The sequence below is a fragment of the Protopterus annectens genome, chromosome 3.part0, assembly GCF_019279795.1.
Source record: "Protopterus annectens isolate FY-2018-M chromosome 3.part0, PAN1.0, whole genome shotgun sequence".
NCBI lineage: Eukaryota > Metazoa > Chordata > Ceratodontiformes > Protopteridae > Protopterus > Protopterus annectens.
In genome coordinates this window covers 1,249,232,425-1,249,247,314 of record NC_056731.1, presented here as the reverse complement: position 1 = coordinate 1,249,247,314, position 14,890 = coordinate 1,249,232,425, and the positions used below count along the sequence as shown (strand labels likewise).

The following is a 14,890-nucleotide window of genomic DNA, read 5'->3' as shown; positions in this document are numbered from 1 at the left end:
ATTAGCAGACCGGAGTTCCACTGTGGCAACCCCTAACCGGGAAAAGCCGAAAGACACAACAACAACAAAAGTATCAAATTGTATTAACAAATTAAAATTAACAAACATTATACTTCACATATATTGCCATATATCATATAACCTCAGCAACATTGCATAAATTATTCAGTTCCTGTTCCTTTTTAAAAAAAAAGAAACATCTTTATTAAACCATCACTTGTGACATATGCAATCGTATATTCATATAAATGAAAACAAACCACACAAACAATTCTAGTTGCAAGCATTTTACATCACAAACCATATTGACACTCCCAACTGTAAACATTATACATCACTTATAATCTACCCAAACATTTCCAGTCAATCATTACATAGCCCATTTAAGTGCTGACTTTTTTTAAACCCCTTTAGTCCCCTGTACGTACTTTTTCCACAATTCCCATTTTTTCCAATGTAGTTTGCTCCTACCCTTTCTAAAGATCAGAAGGTCTCGATCAGAGTTCCAACCTTATGCTTTAAATATAATTAGATACTAGACTTGCAGATACTTGTAGACATAAGAATTGGGATGTTTATTTATTTATTCATTTTACATTTGTTGACCAGGCTAGTCTAGATGGATACATGTCCATTTTCAGTTGAGGCCCGGGGAGAAAAGCTCCAAGAAACATACCCCAGGATTCATGAATCCTCCGTGTAAGACTAAAGTAGTCTTACACGGAAACGCCAGTCTAAGAGTAAGATGGCAGCGCACCATGCATATTAATGAGGGTGCGCTGCATCAACTCAAAGGCTAACACGGAGCATGCACAAGTGCAGGGGGCATGTCGGACTGCCGAGCAGTCCAAAAATCCACACCCCTGCAAGTCTCTTAATTGGGAAATGTCAACAGACATGAGCGAGTCTGCTCAAATGTGTACATACCCAACACTACACTCCCCCACATTCTAAACCCCAGTACAATAATAAAATGCACAACTTTTAATTTTTTTGTGTATTATTCCCGATATGGCTGCCCGTATTTGCGCGGGTTTGCCCATTGCTTAGCTACAGTTAGCAGTCAAGACATCGAAAAGGATAATAAGAAACTTATATGCAAATCAAGCACAATAGCATAGTGGTAGAACCTTCGCACAAAGAGGAGGCATTCCCGGTTCGAGTCCCACCACTCCCCTTTTTATTTTCTGATGTAAATCTGTATATGAAAAGAATTCCTGACATTTATCATTGAAATTTTAGTAAAAAGCATTGAAATGGCCTATGCAGTAGTGAACGAATTTATATATATATATATATATATATGTATGAAAGTGAAATGGTTATGCATACTGATGAATGCATAAGTAATGTATCTTAAGCAATGTGAAGCACTGCTAAGCAAAGTTTACCAGTATTAAGCACATTTCAGTATAATTGCTCATAGCTTAGCACTGCTTTAACTAGCACAATAGCTTTGTGTGGAACTGTGCATCGCGCCAACTAGCGCAAACAGAACATGTTTGCGCGTAGCTGTGTACCGCGCTAACTAGCGCAATGCTGGGCAACGTCGGGCAATGTCGAGCAACGTAAAGCAATGTTGGGCAAAGTTGAGCAAAGTCGGCTAAACACAGCCACACCTCCTAGCCTGTCCGGCCAGTAGTAAAATAAAAGGCAGTGACAGGGCTCGAACCCGGGATATTGTGCACCATAATCACAGAACTGAACCACTAAGCCATGACAGCTTTTCATATGCTTGCACTTTCAACACACAAATACATATCAATAGAAGTTTACCCATTGCTAAGCACATGTGCTTTCAGCTGAGTTTCCTCAAAACTGGCCTATCACAGATAAGTGTGGGAAATGAGGCATATTTAAGCTCCATAGGTGGGAATACTTGCCATAACTGGATGTAGCTCCCATCTGCAGTCAGCATGGCTGGTGTTAGAGAGTGCTCTTGATTTTGAGCGCAACGTTGTGGCATTGAGGAGTCAAAAGTAATGGTTTGGCTCCTTGTCCATAATCATGAGGATAGACTCCTGTGGGGCCAGTACCAGGGCACCCAATACAAAGCGGAAGCCTGGGACTGTCTAGCTCATGAACTCACCAGTGCCACAGGTGTCCCTCGGACTGGTGAGCAGGTCAGACACCACCACGCAGACCTGAAGAGACGCAAGGCAGATCAACTGGACCAGTGGATCCAGGAGGCCCGTGAGATGGAAAATGCCCCACTACTGAGTAAGTAGCCATGGAATTAAGTATGTAAGAATTGCTATTCTAGTGTATGCTATGGATAGATATGTCTCAATAACACTTCATTTACTTCACAGCTGCATGTGTCCATGCTGCGAATCAGCAAGCCTATGCAGATAGGCTGGTAAGTCTGCACCACCAGGCAGGTTAGTAATTATTCTGCTTGTAATGTTATGTAAAATAAATGAGAGAGCCTGAAAAAAGTGTTTTAACACAATAAATAAAGGTATAATTATTCTCTAATGATTATTCTGCATGTACTGTTATATAAAATAAATGAGAGAGCCTCTAGAAAAGTGTTTTAAGTCTTTAATAAATGTACAATTCCTGGAGTGTGTCTGTGTCATTTTCTTTGATATGTTGTTGTATTCTTGCATTATAGAAATAGTACTGTTGTATTAAGCGCTGTTAACACACAGTTGGGTAGGCCCATATAAAGTGGATAAAGGGAGTGCCAGTAGCTTTTAAGCATATTTATAGTCCTCAACTGTTGGTTCATGCCCAGCATGTACAGGTTAATCTGGCACATGAGTAGCTTGGTACTGTGTTCCCCAGAAATGTCATTGTGCTGGTAGAAACGTAGGGAGCTGTTAACATATAACTGATAATTTCACCTAAACATATTTAGATAAGTATGGGAAAGTAGAGCTGTCAGTGTACCATCTCAGCAGTAGTGTGTCTGAGCAACTCACAAAATATGTAGCAGTAACATCTGCATCCCGGACAGTTTGTATGTCAGATACAGCCCATGTATATAAAAATCTAGCAAAAAAACATTTCACGATTTAAGGACAATTGGGTAGTGTAATAATGCATGTATGGGACATATAACTGCAGTTAATAGGAATGTAGTGTAAACTAGAAGGATATATAAGTTGTTAATGGAGTTATCATTTTCCACCCTACTGTATGTGCATAAAAAATGCAATTCCATACCTCAATGGGTAAGTCTAATCTCAAAACATTTGTTGGGACATATGTCCTATTGGTTTATAAATATCTGCATTTATTTTGATGCATGTGCCCTGTTCACATACCACAATATTGATGACCTGTTGCCATCAATTAAAACCTGCATGCTGTTATAATGTCCACTGTTGTTCCATATATGCATGTGTCATGCTTGCTGTTCAACTGCTTGAACTCTGGTGTTGGGTTAATGTGAATACGTCTGCATGCTGTTATAACTAATTGGGAATGCTGTTGACTGTTACTAACCCATATTTTCATTAAATCCTCCTAAACATAGAACGTATGGAAAGGCCGGTCCCAGCAGACCCACCTGTCCCACCTCAGCTGGCGATGTCACCTGACACCAGCAGGTCCGGTGCCCAGCCTGGGACCTCCTCCTCCACTGGCCATGTGCCACCTTCGGGTGGAAGCGCTGCAGGGGATGGGGCTCATCTCCCCCGTGCAAGCGTGGGCAGAGGAGGATCACGTATCACCCTCTGAATGGTCCAGGCTGTGGTGCATAGGGAGATTGAGCGTTCTGTCGCTGATCCTCTATGCCAGCTTGAGGCACAAGTGGCATGACTCACGAGTGAGCCTGCCCCTCCTATGCAGCCCGCAGCACAGCCACCCTCTGGGCTGTGAAGGTGCAGTGGTGACTGCCCATGGGTGGGGATCTCAGTTCCACTGTTACCATCTGTGGGCTCATGGGCTTGCGATTTCCAACCATCCTTCCCTGTCAGTGGTGTTCACCCACCACATCTGTCATACTGCGCCCCTGTATGCATCTTGTTTGTCTTGTCTGTTTACCTCCCCAACCTACCTCCACAAATATACCTACTTCCCCTACCCCACATTCCACTCTCACCTGAAAAAAAGGAAAAAAGGGCAATCTGCTCCCAAAAAAAAAATTATGCCCCATACATAGCTGCCCATTTTGCACACATATCCGCTGGACACATAAACTGATATTTAATTTGCAGTACAACCTACTTTGTTGTTCTCACCCCTCTCACAGGGGTTGAAGGTTTCATATTCCCCTCCAAATTGATTGCATATGCACAGCTGTTGCTGTTAAAGACATGGGCAGCTATGGGCCTTCCCTACACCCATCCTGCATATCCCGAGCTGTTTTCCCTATTGTCCTTCCCTGTTTGTGCCCCTTTTTCACCACTTTCCTATCTCCCCATTTTCTTTTCTTTAGCGGGAGAAAGCACTTTTAAGCAGTAGTTAGCGGGTCTGCATGAGTGTGAGCCTGTGTGTGCATGTGTGTGCTTAGCTAAGCTTTGCTAAGCATCGCGCAAATCCACGCAAACCTGCTTACAACTGCTTAAAAGTGCCTTAGTCACTCTGTATGTCTGGGCCCTTGTTCTGCTCAGCAGCAAAATAAAACACCTCTGTCAGTCTTGAACCCCGGACCTTCTACACACTAGACTGCATGCAGTACCACTAAGCCATGATAGACATGCAACAAATTGGTGCTGAAATGAATATATCATGCATCAGAATGAGTGAATGTAAAGGAAAAATAAGAATGCCATAACACAAATCTTGTTTTGTGGATCTTTACCAGCAGTTCTTGTGTAATTGCACTACATGACTGTGACTAGAGAACCAGCCATTCTAGCAGGAAATAATGTTACAGCAGCACTTTACAACCCCCACACAGTATCATAGCAGGACAAACACTGGCATATCTGATTAGGGCAGAGGCCATACTTCCCATCTGTGACTACTTTTCAGGCATGTCCCTGATTTTGAAACAAGTTTTAGCTGTGTCCCCCTGAATCCCTCTGAAAAGTACTTATATTAGGCAGAAAGGTGGGGAATTACACTTAATCAATAATGACAATAAGTAAGAGTTAGACACTGCTTGTACTTCAGAAAAGGTGTATTAATCCATATGCTCTGGTTCTCTCAAAGTCTCAACTTAATGTCACTAATATTTTAAAGGTGTACCTCACTTTTACCTACTTTTCCCTGAGTCTGTTCAAATATGTACCTGGGTGTTTTAGAGGCCTGGCAGAGCTAGAAAACACACAGACATATCAGCTTTTCTGCTGTTACACACTGTGCAAATAGCTTTGGAAGGAGTTCCAGAAGCATACCCTTATGTAGGAGTACAACACTGAAATACCAAGGGATGTAGCCATGTACTGGTAGCAACCAAATGTGACAATGCCATTGTTCCAGTGCTGAAAAGACCGGTGTGGTGCACAGACAAAGAATAACAGGCTAACCTCTGGCTACCATCTGGATAGGTCCACAGTTGGGAGCTACGCAGACAGACTACTTGCCATGATAAACTAACGGGTACTCAGCAACCCTTTAAGTCCAGCAAGATAAAAGTCACACAATAATACATAATGATGTCTGTACTTCTGCACCCCTACCCAAATGTACATTATACCTGTGTGTTCAGGGTCTACCAAGGATGTAGGTAGGCATACTCAGTACTGAAATTTGTCCAGTTTTCTTGAGCAGCCTGTGCTAATGTCAACACTAAAAAAGCACAAACTGTTCAGAAGTGAGTACATTCATATTCACAGTATAGCAGTTCACAAACAGTTCATGTGCCAAAAGAATACATCTCAATAACTACTTTTGTATGGCAGTTAATTGTATAATTAGAAAAGAAAGTACATACTCCCATGTATCTTGGCTTAGCATTTGGAGAGGTGAGTACAATTCTACACTCACAAGTGTGTACTGGAAGCAGCAACATTCAGGTCTGAGTACAACATTCATATCACTGGCTACACCCCTGGCTTCAGATATAAGAACTATATCAACCTTCTGACTTAAACAACAATGTCCACAGCAAACAAGCATGATCCCCATTTAGGAAAGCTGAAAGGGCTATGCCTACCTGAGTTAGCAATTTATAGCATTGGGTTGCTATGACAGTGATTACTGCAATTACCACACAGCAGGCTGCATGCAATTAGCAAATGGTGGCAACCAATTGGTGCAGAGGCCATCACATGCACATGTGCAAATACCTATGAAAGCAGGCTGTAATTGCTGCCCACAAACTCAATCACTCTATTGCAGAGACTGAGAGAGAGAGAGAGAGAGAGAGAGAGAGAGAGACAGTGAAAAGCAAAAGGAAAACGGAAAATAAATAATACCAACCCATACAAAGGAAAGGTATGTAACAGATATGTATTTACTGGCATGTAGTAGATGTTTTTGAAGAGTACTCTACATAATGTGAACCATTCATATGTGGCAGCAGTACGTCTCTATGCACAGATGTCCTGCTTAACTACTGCCATGGACAATTCAGTGTGTAGCTGTGTGCAGTGGGACATAACTGCGAAATATGTAGTTCAGCATTAAATGTCAAACATCTGATCCATGTTATCTGTGTTCTGTACAGTAGTGTGGACAATGGCTGTTTGGGGGATTAGCACAAACATTCATATAAACATGGTTGTGACAGAGTAACACATGCATGATAGTCATATTAAAGTAGAGCTTAGCAGTGGCAACTGCTGTACCAAGCTAGTATGCTAATCTAGCATTTGTAGCTATATACCCCCTCTAATGTTACTGTGTGTTCAAATGTGACACCTGTTCATGTTGCAGCAAGGCTATATACCCCCTCTAATGTTACTGTGTGTTCAAATGTGACACCTGTTCATGTTGCAGCTAGGTGCAACAGTTCAGCTGTGAGGTCCAAGGACTTACAATAGTGTGGACCTTGTGTGTGTATGGCACACACATACGGAGATATATATATGGGTCATATATATATTAACATCTGTATATGTGCATAGAGCAAGGGACATATTGCAACTATTTGTGAAGGGTGGACATATATATGAACATGGTTGAGGTGCACTGTCTGCATGTACGTGCATATTTGACACATGGGCAGGGTGACATGCCCTGTATTAGACAGTGTTAACACTCCATAGTTTCTATTGGTGGCCAGTATGCATTGTACTACACACCTTTTGGAACTTGAGTACACGTGTGTGTATGACACGGTTTCACACTGTGCTGTGGGTGATACTCTTACTATCTGTCATTGGTTTGCATTCTGGTAGTATGCATAACCTCAACAGCCTGACCATAAACAATTGCTAGATGATGTCTTGACAATTGATACACAGATGTAGGACACACATTAACATTTGCAGCCTTCAAGTACTATTCTATGCCAGTAACCAGTGGTATTCACCTGCACTCAGTCCTGGGACCACTCCTGTTTGGCATATAGCTTTCTTAGGTACAAGCAAACACAGTAGGGATATGTCTGGCCACGTTTGGCAATGCATACTGTTGGCTATAATGCATTCTCCAAATGACACACACATCCCCCAAAAGGGTATCATACAGGCAGATACCTGGTGTCAAACCCATGCTGTAAAGCTATAAGCCAAATAAAGCATAGTCATCCACTTTTACAAAACATAGTATCCCCAGAGTAACACATAGGTAGTAGCCCCAAAATGGTGAACAGGTACTGATGTATACATAGAGCCATGTGATACATTATCTCTCTTTTGATAATCACATTTCCAAAGGGTTCTGGAAATCCCTCTGTGGATCACATAAGCATTAATGGGTCTGCATGCATATCCACAAAGGTTGTTGCACACCTATAATAAATAGCCATCTTTGACAGATTTTGCTGCTTTTGAACAGGTTTAAAATATACCTCAGGCATAAACCCTCACTCACACTATTCAATAGAAACCATAATGAGTGTGGAACGGATGATGTAGGCCAGGGATTACTGTAGTGGCTAGGCTTGTCACAAGCATACAGATGTGACCTAGGGTCTGGAAAGTGGCAGCACACTCTGGCAAAGATAACAGATGTGTTCATGTAGAAAACAGGGTTCCCACCTATGAAATAATTGAGGTCACATGTATGTATATGTATTTGCCACACAGCTACCTGACATGTGTAATACACATACTGTTGTCATTGTGATATGTATTACAGTACTAAATGCAAAATCCACATCACATTGACCAACAGTGTCACACACGAGGAGCATACACACAGTCACCAAGTGCAGGATTAAAACCCCTACCTAACTATTTTATGACAATAAAGCAGTACGCATTAACACGACGTGCTACACACATTACTAGGAGTTCCTCTTTCCACAGGTATATTTGTAGGATGGTGGCATCATCAGACTTGACATAGATAACTATACCACGTTTAGGGTGTTTTAGTAGTCTCCAAAAAGGTTGCTCCTCTCCAAGGAGACACACACAAGCACTCTCATACAGTTGTCAAGTGCAGGATTCAAACCCCTACCTAACTACTTTATGATACTAGAGCAGTACGCATTGACATGACGTGCAATACACATTATTGGAAATTCTCCTTACCACAGGTATATTTGTAGGATGGTGGCATCATCAGACTTGACAAAGATAACTATACCACTTTTAGAGTGTTTTAGTAGTCTCCAAAAAGGTTGCTCCTCTCCAAGGAGACACACACACACACTCTTATACAGTTGTCAAGTGCAGGATTAAAACACCGACCTAACTACTTTATGATACTAGAGAAGTACGCATTAACACGACACGCTATACACATTACTGGGAGTTCTGTTTTTCACAGGTATATTTGTAGGATGGTGGCATCATCAGACTAGACAAAGTGGGTTATGTTAGGTGACATTAGGTGGGCTACATAGAAGGAATTTCTAAACACTTTGGCAATGTGATCATCAAAGAAGAGTTTACTATCTACCTGGGTCCCCAGAGCCATAATTACATTCTCCATACATACTGGATTACCACCTATGTGGTAATTTGTGTGCACTTTGTTTTATCCAAAGGGGGTGACTATGCATTTTCTGGCATTCTGCTTGAGTGCATTGCTTTAACACCAGGTATCTGTCTCTGTAAGACCCTTCTGGAGGTTGCCTGTGTCAGCCGTATAGTCGATTATGGACCACAATTAGCAGTCATCTGCAAACTTGTTCAGCCATACTCTTCCCATGCTTGCCTGTACCTCTGAGCAGTATCTACTGAACAGGTGGGGTCCCAGGACCAATACCTGTGGGATGCCATCTGTGACTGGTTTAGTCGGACATGACACCCGCAACCCTGAACATGTGTGTTTGATCTGTGAGCCAGTTGGCCACCCATCCTGTGACATAGCTGTTAAGCTTGTCCATGATGCTAAAGTGGGGAATGGTGTTGAAATGCCTTAGTGAGGTCCAGGTGGGCTGTGTGGACTACTTTCACCTCCATCTATGTCCTTGGTAACTGTTTCAAATAAGTCAACTAGGTTTAGGAGGCAGGATCTGCCTTTAACAAAGCCAAGTTGGATAGAGTCCAGTGTCTGGAGGTCCCCAATGACTCTGTTTATGGGTTCCATGATAATTTGCTCCATAGCTTTGCAGACCAGGCTGAGTAGGCCTATAGGTCAATGGTTTCCTGGTTCTGTTGTGGTACCCCCTTTGTGGAGTTGGATGACTGTTGCTGTATGCCATTCTTTGGGTACATAGCCTGTGGTAAGGTTGAGTCTGGACAGTAAATGTAGGTGAGTGTGTAGTTCCTTTTGGGGCTGGTGTAAGTCGCAGCCTGGGACACCATCCAGTCCCATTGATGCTGTTAGCCTTGGAGAGGGCTGTTTTTAACTGCATGTCCATGAAGTCTGGTGCTCTGCATTCTTCTGGGGTGGACACAGGCCCTTTTGGGGCTGATGGGGGGGGGTTGCACTGAACTTGTCCCCCAGGATGTGGGCAATGTAAGTTGGTTCAGTGTATCTTTTTGCCATTTTGCAGTAGCTGACAGCATATTTGAGAGTTGCCACCTAAATGTTTGCTATAGCTAACAAAGGCTTTGTGGTTGTTATTCTTACATTCCCTGGCAATTTGTCTTTAGAAACTGGCCTTGGATTATTTTATGAGCGATCATTGTTTCTTCCTAGCAATGATCAGTGATGCCTTTCCTTTTGTGAAGTTTGCTGTATCATGTATTTGTTTCCTCCTTTTGTTGTATAGCTTATTTATGTGCGATGACCACCAGATTGCGTTCCTATTTTTGGAGGAGTGCATCTTGGTTTTGTATGGGATGTCCAAAACCAAAAATAAAGACTTGCAAGGAGTGTCCAAATAGAGGTCGGAAACCAGGATTCCTTCTTAAAAGGATCTTTTATTGAAAATCACAAAACACCAATAACGCCAAACCAATCTATACGTTTTCGACAAAGGCAAGTCTTCATCAGAAAGTGATCTTAAACAAAAAACAGAATATTTAAATAGCCATTAAATATCATGATTCAGTTAATCCAATTAAAATCTAACCAATAAAAATCTCTAGTACTGAAATATCTATTCAAACTTCAACAGTACTATTTACGTAAAAGTTTGTAAATACAATAAATAAAATTTTTAATACAAAACATAATTATTCAAAATACATATAAATTAGTTAAAAATTGTATCTTCCCATTATATATATATATACAAAGTTACTATTGCAGTTGTTTAAAAATAGTTTGAAGTTTAAAAAATCTAGCCCTAATTCCATATTTCCATAGCCACCTTGTGGCTAAAACCTAAAATCACAATTTAGCAGCCCTTAATTTAAGAACTGAGGAAATGGAAATCATGTCATTCAAACCAGGTAACTTGGTGGAATCCAAAATAATCTGCCAGATCAACTCTCTATATACGAGTTTGGCTTCCCACATGCCACCTCTTTTTTCCTTTGGAATAATTTCTAAGACAAAGAAAAGAAATGTAGCCTGGGAACAAATCAAAGTATGTCTAAAAAGGGCATTTTTACTATTTTGTTTCTTTATTTCGTACAAATGCTCGTATATACTTTTTTAAACTTTCTCTCGGTTTTTCCAACGTAGTAAGAACTACACATTTTACATATAGCAATGTAAACCACACCATCAGTATTACAGTTAGAGAAACTATCACTAGTAATCTCCTTGTCTCTTGCTGCAATGTAAATGCTGGTTTTATTAGCTATATAGGGGCACTGTGAGCAGGATCCACATTTGAAAGTACCCGCTCTTTTTAAAGATGCCCTAGCCTTATTCTGTATACCAAACTCAAATAATTGTTTAAAATTTAAGTCTTTCCGATAAGTGAACTTCAAAGATTTGTTTTTGAATACATTTAAATCGGAAATTTCCACAAACCTGTTCCACTCATTAAAATAACTTCCTTAATTACAGCTGCATCCCATGAATAATCTAAAATGAATGCATCATCCCATTTCTTAAGCTCATTCATGTGGGTATTTGTATGTCCTGCAGCTTGAATGGTTTGTCCTAAAATAGGGGCAAATCTATCTTTTCTTCCCTGGGCCACTAAATCAAACATCTCTTGTAATAACATATCAGGGTAACCACGTCTGTTAAACATTTCTAAAACTTTACCACTTTCGATGATGAAGTCATGATCATCTGAAGTCATTCTACTAACTCTTACTAACTGTCCCTTAACCAGATTCTTCTTCTGGAAAAAGGGGTGGCTGCTCTTAAAATGTAGGTAAGAGTTGGAGAATGTTTCCTTACGGTAAATACAAGAAGAGAAGCCATGAGCTTTTTTGGAAATGAAAACATCCAAATAAATGAGGGTTTCTGAATTATAATTATAAGTGAAATATAAAAAAGTGGTGGAACTTTTTAAATAATCTAAAAATTCAATAAATCTTTGATGTGTATCTGTCCAAAATATAACTATATCGTCCAGGAACCTTTTATATAAAGACCAGCACCAAACAAAAGGACTGTTTAATACGTATAATTCTTCCCATCTGGACAAAATTATGTTCGCGTATGTGGGTGCACATTTAGCCCCCATTGCAACTCCCCTCTTTTGCTTAAAAAATTCTCCTTGGAAAAACATATAATTGTTGGTGAGAATTGTGCCCATGAACATTAAACAGTTCCTAAAGTCGTCCCCTGAAAACGATTTGTTAACCCACATACTATCTTCTAGCCACATCTGCTTGGAGGTTGTAGATAGTTTATTGGCTTAAGTTTGTGATAAACTACCACTGTTTAACACTGAGGCCAAAGTAACTATTGAAGAACAGGCTGGCGTCAAAAGTTCAACCAGCTGAGAAAGCTGGACAATGACCTTGCGAAGTTCACCCTTCTCATGTGAACGTGAAATATCAAGTGTGGTTTCACCCTCTGCCAATAAACTATCTACAACCTCCAAGCAGATGTGCAATACTGTGAGAGGAACTAATGGTGGCAACAGTTCCAATGATAATTTGCTTACAAACAATGACGATTTTTCAGAATTTCCTCGTCTTTTGCGTTCAACAGTTTCTACCCATCGAGGAGATGGTGTGGCGCCACCAAACAACAGACAGCCCGCTGTTACACCAGATTGTCAAGGTGACTTTTCTTCATCTGCAAACAGCAGATTTGATTTCAAAACTTTTTTAGAGAAAGATTATTTGTTATCAGAATCTCCTGTTAGTACTGGACATCATGAGGGGAGAACCAATACTTATAGGGAGAATATAGACGAATTATATTTTTTGGTAGAGAAATACAAGCGTCTTGGTTGTGATTGTTCATTCCTTAGGGAATGTTAAATAAACAAATTGTACCTAAGGGACTTCGTATAGTTAAGTTTCCGAACAACGTTATTAAAGGTTCTGAATTTCATTCAGAATTAATTAAGATTCATGACAAGTGTGGCTTTGATGTTGTGGGTTCTATAATTAAAGAAAACGAAAGAGTTAGAACAATTTTATTGGACAAGATAGAGCGAATTAATGTAAATATTATTAATGACTTGCTTTTTAAGGTGGAATCTGAAAAGAAATTATATAATGACATTTTTTCTGATGTGGAGTCAAAATGTAGGACTAATATGAAAAGGAAGCAGGCTAAATTAGAGAGGGATGTAAGAGATTAGAAGTATGGTAGGGCCTATCCTAAACCTAAAACATCTTATTCTTTTGCTACTGCAGCCTTTTACCAAACTGACAATGGACCTGTAGATTCTCCTAGTCAGAATGTAGAACTAGAGGGGCAGGATATGTTTTTTGATCAACCTGAAATTTTTGAAATGGACATGCCTGCCCCTTTTACGGAGATCGGACAGGATTCGCAACCAGAATCCTGTCCGTTATCCACAGTACAAGAACTATTACAGACGGAATTACCATTGAATGTTCATTTAGATATGAACACTCCAGTAACAAAACAAGGTCATATTTATACATTGAATGATTACAAGATTTTTAACTATAGTGATATAGAAGTAAAAGTGGAATATTTTCATTTATTTTGAAAGGGTTTTAAATTTATTCCCATTAGAAAGGCCAGTTTACCCAGACTAATTGTAGATTTAAAGTTATTTTTATAAAAATGAACTTTGCTTTATTATTTCAGGAAAACAAAATTGAAATAGAGGGTACTGGCTCTCTGAGGAAAAGAAGCACTATGAACCCACCTTTACATCCACAATTGAAAAACTTGGATATAATTCTAGAAAGGGAAATTTGGAAAGTAGTAAGCCAGCATAGGATTTTTCCTAATTTGTCAGTGGGTGTAAAAGCAGTGTTAAACGAACTGAGAAATAACAGGAATGTCAGAATTATGCAGCCCGATAAAGGTGGAGGTACAGTATTGATGGATTTTATAACCTATGAATCCAAAATGAAGGATTTACTTTGTGATACCTCCAAATACTCAAGGGCTTCTGTCAACGAGGTCAATTTGGCACATTCCAAAATTAAGTTGTTATTGTTTGATTTACTATTGGAGGGCTCCATTGATAAGGACACCTATAATTTTTTGATTAACCTACATCTCAGGGTCCCTTCAGTTTTTGGGATACCCAAGGTCCATAAGGACCAAGTGGACCCTCCTCTTAGAGTTATTGTGGCCTCGGAAGGTTCTGCTACTACTTCACTGGCTAAATTTTTGCATGACAAACTAAAAAAGCTTCCTTATGAGGGTCCAACTGTACTAAAGGACTCTTGGGATTTTCTTAGGTGTGTTCAACCTCATTTATTTTCCTCAGAATTGTCCTTTGTTACTTTAGATGTGGTAGTTTTGTTTGAATCCATTCCTCATGATGTTGGGCTTCAGTAGCTAGAAGATAGTATGAGGGATAACAAATCGTTTTCAGGGGATGACTTTAGGAACTGTTTAATGTTCATTGACACAATTCTCACCAACAATTATATGTTTTTCCAAGGAGAATTTTTTAAGCAAAAGAGGGGAGTTGCAATGGAGGCTAAATGTGCACCCACATAAGCGAACATAATTTTGTCCAGATGAGAAGAATTATACATATTAAACAGTCCTTTTGTTGGGTGCTGGTCTTTATATAAAAGGTTCCTGGATGATATAGTTATATTTTGGACAGATACACATCAAAGGGTTGGGAGCGTGGCCTAATGGTTAAAGTGTTTGCCTTACAAACACAAGGTGCAGGGTTCGAGTCTCACAAGGGATAATTGGCTAGGCTTAAAATGGCTCGCAAGGGCAGTTAGCTTAGTACTAACCTATGAACCTATGAACCTAAAGATTTATTGAATTTTTATATTATTTAAAATGTTCCATCACTTTTTTTAGATTTCACTTATAGTTATAATTCAGAAACCCACATTAATTTGGATGTTTTCATTTCCAAAAAAGCTGATGGCTTCTCTTCTTGCATTTACCGTAAGGAAACATTCTCCAACTCTTACTTACATTTTAAGAGCAGCCACCCCTTTTTCCAGAAGAA

At 39.9% G+C, this 14,890-nt stretch overlaps 1 protein-coding gene across 1 annotated transcript in view; it reads right to left on the bottom strand.

Annotated features, from left to right (window-relative positions):
* LOC122797039 (histamine H3 receptor-like) overlaps positions 1–11,602 on the bottom strand; it is a 364,839-nt gene extending 353,237 nt beyond the window's left edge. Inside the window, exon 1 of the mRNA XM_044065813.1 lies at positions 11,326–11,602. Within this exon, the coding sequence (XP_043921748.1) occupies positions 11,326–11,602 (277 nt within the window). The remainder of the gene's footprint in view (positions 1–11,325) is intronic.
* Between the last annotated feature and the right edge of the window lie 3,288 nt (positions 11,603–14,890).